The sequence below is a fragment of the Littorina saxatilis genome, linkage group LG15 (assembly GCF_037325665.1).
Source record: "Littorina saxatilis isolate snail1 linkage group LG15, US_GU_Lsax_2.0, whole genome shotgun sequence".
NCBI lineage: Eukaryota > Metazoa > Mollusca > Gastropoda > Littorinimorpha > Littorinidae > Littorina > Littorina saxatilis.
The window spans coordinates 8,161,554-8,167,707 of NC_090259.1; the positions used below are offsets into that span (position 1 = coordinate 8,161,554).

General features: G+C 46.3%; 1 protein-coding gene across 1 annotated transcript in view; it reads left to right on the forward strand.

Moving 5' to 3' along the window:
• The window catches only part of LOC138948420 (E3 ubiquitin-protein ligase TRIM45-like), a 19,199-nt gene extending 13,269 nt beyond the window's left edge, over positions 1–5,930 (forward strand). The window contains exons 6-8 of the mRNA XM_070319954.1: positions 196–310; positions 2,119–2,245; positions 4,026–5,930. Coding sequence (XP_070176055.1) covers positions 196–310; positions 2,119–2,245; positions 4,026–4,171 — 388 coding nt within the window. The 3' untranslated portion in view covers positions 4,172–5,930. The remainder of the gene's footprint in view (positions 1–195; positions 311–2,118; positions 2,246–4,025) is intronic.
• The last annotated feature ends 224 nt before the right edge of the window (positions 5,931–6,154 follow it).

Here is a 6,154-nt window from a genome sequence, read left to right on the forward strand (position 1 = left end):
CACAACCAACTCCTGTCAGTTTTGACTGGCTTTTATTCCAAAGTCGGTAATTCGAGTGTTTCGTATACTTGGTAACACTTGTGAAGAGAAAGTCTTTCGGCAAATGGCTCGCGCGATCACTACCACACCACGCCTTTCACAGTGTGCCCAGTGGCAACCCTTTTTATGCCTGTATGTGTCTTCCTCGTGTTCCAGGAGCAGACCTGTGGGCATACACCTGCAGAAGAACGGCACCTACAGTCTCAAGTTTACACCTGTGCAGCAAGGCTCGCACTTTCTGCACGTGGCTGTGGATAGTCAGCCTGTCAAGGTAAAAAAACGTCACTGTAGCCAGCCTATCACAGTAAAAATATAGCCAGTCTGGAGCTAACACCTGTATAGCAAAGCTTTTACTTTCTGCACGTGGCTGTGGATAGTCAGCCTGTCAAGGTAAAAAACGTCACTGTAGCCAGCCTATCACAGTAAAAATATAGCCAGCCTATTAAGGTAAGATACGTCACTCACGGTAGCCAGCCTATTACGGTAACAAATATAGCCAGCCTATTAAGGTAGGATACGTCACGGTAGCCAGCCCGGCTATCACAGTAAAAATATAGCCAGTCTGGAGCTAACACCTGTATAGCAAAGCTTTTACTTTCTGCACGTGGGTGTGGATAGCCAGCCTGTCAAGGTAAAAAAAACGTCACTGTAGCCAGCCTATAACAGTAAAAATATAGCCAGCCTATTAAGGTAAGATACGTCACTCACGGTAGCCAGCCTATTACGGTAACAAAAATATAGCCAGCCTATTAAGGTAGGATACGTCACGGTAGCCAGCCTATCACAGTAAAAATATAGCCAGTCTGGAGCTAACACCTGTATAGCAAAGCTTTTACTTTCTGCACGTGGGTGTGGATAGCCAGCCTGTCAAGGTAAGATACGTCACTCACAGTAGCCAGCCTATCACTGTAAAAATATAGCCAGTCTGGAGCTAACACCTGTATCGCAAAGCTTTCACTTTCTGCACGTGGCTGTTTATAGCCAGCCTGTTAAGGTAGGATACGTCACTGTAGCTAGCCTATCACGGTTAAATATAGCCAGCCTGTTAAGGTAGGATACGTCACTGTAGCTAGCCTATCACGGTTAAATATAGCCTGCCTTTTAAGGTTTGGATACGTCACTGTAGCCATCCGTTCAGGGCTTTAAAATAAAGCCAGTCTCTGAAGCTATGATATATCACTCACGGTAAAACACAGCCAACCAATTAAGGTAGGATACGCAACGGCGGTATCGGTGCAATAGTGAAGTTTACACCGGCGTAGGAAGGCTTTGTCTTTCTGTTCATGATCGTTGATAGCCAGCCTGCCAAGGTAAGAGAACCGTCACTGTAGCCAGCCTGGAAGTGTTTAGTATGAAGTCTCCCCATGAGAAACGCGATGAAAATGTTATTTGTAAAGCTTCTCGGGAGTAAGAGACGTTCGCCATCAAGTCTTTTTCAAGTTTTTGAGTCAGAAACAATTGAAAATTATTTTTTCTAAAATGTTGTCGATTTTCAATGGGTACATTCAAGTTTTTGTCAGGTCGATTTTTTGGTAACCCCTAATTCAGCGGTGGCATATCACGTGACCCCCTTTGGTCCGAAAAGTCTGCCGGATGTGGAGTCGCTTAAATGGCAAAGCAATGTTGACTGAAATAACACGCGTACGGGAATGAATGCTTTAGTTGAGGTACGAAAATTGTCGCAATAATTGGTTTTGCTAGGTTTAACTATTTCATTAAACTTGTTGTATTTGTATGTGTTAGGATCGATCTTGCTTGTGCCTGCGCATTGTGACTTCAGGAGATGCAACACAAGAGTAACAAACTCACACAAATTAGAATATTAACGATATTGGGAAATAACACCGTCGGGTTTGTATCGGATGTGGAAGAGTGAATACCCTTGTTTTCCCTCTGACAACTAACTTCACAAATGCTCCTGTCCACGTGTGTCCGACACACTTCGCTAGTGATTGGCCCCTCCAATGTTTGTCCGTGTAAAAAAAAGTGCATTCACTCTTTCACACCTCATGCAAACCCGACAGAGTTATTTTTGGAATTCTTCTCTTACACAGTCACAGTGACGTTTTTGCTCTACAGGACAGCCCCTTTAAGTTCAAGGTGAAGGCTCAGTGGCGGCAACACAAGGGGGTGTGGCAATGCTGCACCATGTGTTCCTCTGGGGGACGAATGGATGTGCCGTGTGGATGCAGAGGGACTATGCCGGGTGAGTGTTGAGAAATGCTTGTCAGACACTAACACACGCGCACACATCATACACGCACTCACGCACGCACATACGCACGCACACACACACACACATACACACGCACACACACACTAACACAAACACACACACGCGCACGCGCGCATTTATCTGTGCCTGTGCGTCTTACTCTCTCTCTCTATCTCTCTCTCTCTCTCTCTCTCCCTCTCCCTCTCCGACTCTCTCTCCCTCTCCGACTCTCTCTCCCTCTCTCCCTCTCTCCCTCTCTCTCTCTCTCCCTCTCTCTCTCTCTCCCTCTCTCTCTCTCTCCCTCTCTCTCCTTCTCTCTCTCCCTCTCTCTCTCCTTCTCTCTCTCCCTCTCTCTCCCTCTCCCTCTCCCTCTCTCTCTCCCTCTCTCTCTCTAGGGGCGGGGATGTAGCCCAGTTGGTAGCGCGCTGGCGTTGTAGCCAGTTGGTCGCTATCAGCGTGGGTTCGATCCCCACGTTCGGCGAGAGATTTATTTCTCGGAGTCAACTTTGTGCAGACTCTCTTCGGTGTCCGAACACCCCCGTGTGCACACATGCGCACGAAAAAGATCCCACGTTCACAGCGAAAGTCTCAGGGCTTGGAAAACACGAAGACACGCATGCATCATCTCTCGTCTCCGATTATCATGATCGTATTTCGATACTTTGACGAGACAAACCCAATGCTGGTGTGTTGAAGAAGACAGCCACAGCGGGCTTGTTCGAATCAAAGTATCACACCATATCTTCAACGTATTACCAATACCTGTCCCAATATAGACCAGTTGGTCTAAGAGGACGTTAAACCCAAATAGTCAGTCTCTCTCTCTCTCTCTGCCCCTTTGGTGGACCCCTGTCCGTCTCACTCTTTCTCCTTGTCTTTCCGAGTAAAAAGTTTTAAAGAAAGTATAGCAAAGGACACCAAACTCAACTTGCTGGCTGACACATAAATAAAAGGAGTTGTCAATCAATCAATCAATATGAGGTTTATATCGCGCGTATTCCGTGGGTACAGTTCTAAGCGCAGGGATTTAAAAAAAAAATTTTTTTTTTTTATGCAATTTATATCGCGCACATATTCAAGGCGCAGGGATTTATTTATCTGTGGACAGAGAGCAACCAGGCTGTTGATGTTTAATATGTGAGCAAGTGGAGGGATGGTCTGATCTTACGTAAGAGCCAGGCCAGATCTGAGACGATGAGCCCCACTGTTGACACGGGAAAGAGAATACATTCAACGCCTTCCTTCTTCTTCTTCTTTTTCTTCTTCGTTCATGGGCTTAGACTCCCACGTTCACTCATGTTTTTAGCACGAGTGGATTTTTACGTGTATGACCGTTTTTACCCCGCCATTCTGGCAGCATACGCCGATTTCGGGGGAGGCATGCTGGGTATTTTCGTGTTTCTATAACCCACCGAACTCTGACATGGATTACAGGATCTTTTCCGTGCGTACTTGGTCTTGTGCTTGCGTGTACACACGAAGGGGGTTACGTCACTAGCAGGTCTGCACATAAGTTGACCTGGGAGATCGGAAAAATCTCCACCCTTAACCCACCAGGCGGCAGCGACCGGGATTCGAACTCACGACCTCCCAATTAGGAGGCCGACGTCTTACCACCTCGCGACTGCGCCCGTCTCAACGCCTACCGAAATGCAGAAAGGGAAGAAGTGGTTATCATAAAGGTGAATTAATTCAGTTTCCTTTGTTTCAGTTTTAAAGCCGCAGGACTATACTTAAACGTTTTAACCATGTACATGTCATTCATCCGCAGGTGGTCAGTCTCAAGGCTGCAGTCACGGCCAGCCCGGACACCCTGGGGGGCAGCACTGGTCCTGTTGTGGCAAGATGGTTCGAACCTCCGAGTGTCCCGGTGTACCCATGCCTCGTCAGTCCCCCGTCAGGCAGGTCACCTTGTGATGACGTCACGCAGAAAATGACGTCACCTTAGCTCAATGGGATTACATGTTACAGCAAGATGGTTCAAACCTCTGAGTGCCCTGGTGTACCCGTGCCTCGCCAGTCCCCCGTCAGGCAGGTCACCGTGTGATGACGTCACACAGAGAATGACGTCACCCTGACATCACATGCTAACGTCAATCGAAGCTTGACGGGATGATATGTTGCGGCAAGATGGTTCAAACCTACGAGTGATTGTGTGTACCAATGCCTCGCCAGTTCACCGTCAGACAGGTCACCTTATGATGGCGTCACGTAGAAAATGGTGTCACATCCTGACGTCAGCAGAAGTTGGGTGATATTACCTTCTGTGGCGAGATGGTGCAAACGTCCGATTTTCCCGGGATTACCGATTCTTCGCCAGTACCTCGTAAGGCAGGTTTTCTCGTAATGAAGTCACGATGAGTGACGTCACCGTGACTCTTTCTTTCTGACGTCACCTTAGTGCCTTCCTGGCCATATCCTAAAGCAACTTTGTCGTCACGCTGACATTCCGTGACGTCACACCATCGTTTTCATGGCGTCACTCTGACGTATTCGTGGCCCTGACATGGCCCAAATCTTCCTGGAAGAATAACACCGAAGTTGACGTCACAACCATACAGTAGTGGAGAAAACAATTGTGCCTGCAATGCTGACAACTTAGACAGTATGACGTCAACATGGTCATGGTCGTTGAATTTTCATGTAAACTTACCAGACCGGTGCAGTCTTTGAAATCCAAAAGTCAATGTATTCGTTTATTATTGTTCTTGTCGTGACATTTCTTGCTTCCAGAAAAACGTAACAAATTATAACGAAAATAAGGAACACTATTGAAAGAATTCTGTATAATCACAAAGCGTCTGCAAGAATATCTATGAATATATTCACATCTCTAAATGATACTTGATGTCAATGTTTTTCACATTGCTTGTCATCAGTTTCGTCGTATTTCTTTTCATTTCAGTGTTGTCGATGATGGGTTTAGTGTTGCAGCTCGTTTTGTTTCGTAAGTGATCGCATTCGTATCTGTTGTCTTATTCATCTGACCGTTATCATGCCTACTTATTATCGTTTCAAATACAGTCGAACCTTTCTCAAACGCCCACCCAAGGGGCCGACCAAAAGTGGTCGCTGTATTATATTATAGAGGAACGACCCGTCGGGGATACTTCACCGTTGTTGTTGGTAGGTGGTTGTTATCGAGAGGTGGCCGCCAGGGCAGGTACTAGGTTCGACTGTAGGTTTTTTTCAGTTGCAATTCGTTTACTAACAGTAAAGGCCAGTACAAAGCAATTCATGTGTACAGCGTTTAAGTTTATTTCTTATGAAAAAGCTGTTCAATTCGTTGTTCTGTGCTGTAATTGTTTTGTTTGCTTAAACTCACACTCCTTCCCTTGATAACATCTGTGCTCACCATCTCAGATCTGCCAGGCTTTGACATGGGGCTGGACCGTCTCTCTAGTTGGTCTCATACCAAAAATCAACACCCTGACTGCTTACTGGGGTGAACTTGTGCTTTTTTTTTCTTTTTTTTTCTCTCTTCTTTTCTTCTTTATGTATTTATTTTATTTTTGTTTGTTTCATCCTCTTTTTTGCTTGTCCCGACGCTTGTTCCTTCTCCCAGTATGCTCCCACGCCGCCCCGTCCCAGCACTCCTGCAACATCCACCCCTGAACTTCGTTCCGCCGCCAGACTTTGTCGAGTCCATGAGCCCCCAGTGTTGGTCAGACACCTGGGCACCACAGAGAGCTGGGCACCCTCACAAATGTTACAGACACTCCAGGGAAGGATGTCAGGCCGCTGCGGTAGGCTACCCTCGGAAGATGACACTTACTGGGGTGAACTTGAATTGTTCTAATGAATTTATTTCTCAAAAAGCCACAAGTTGCTTTTACGAAATTAAATCATTGAAAAATGTCCACTGTGCAGAAATAGACACAGGGTTTCATTATGTGTATG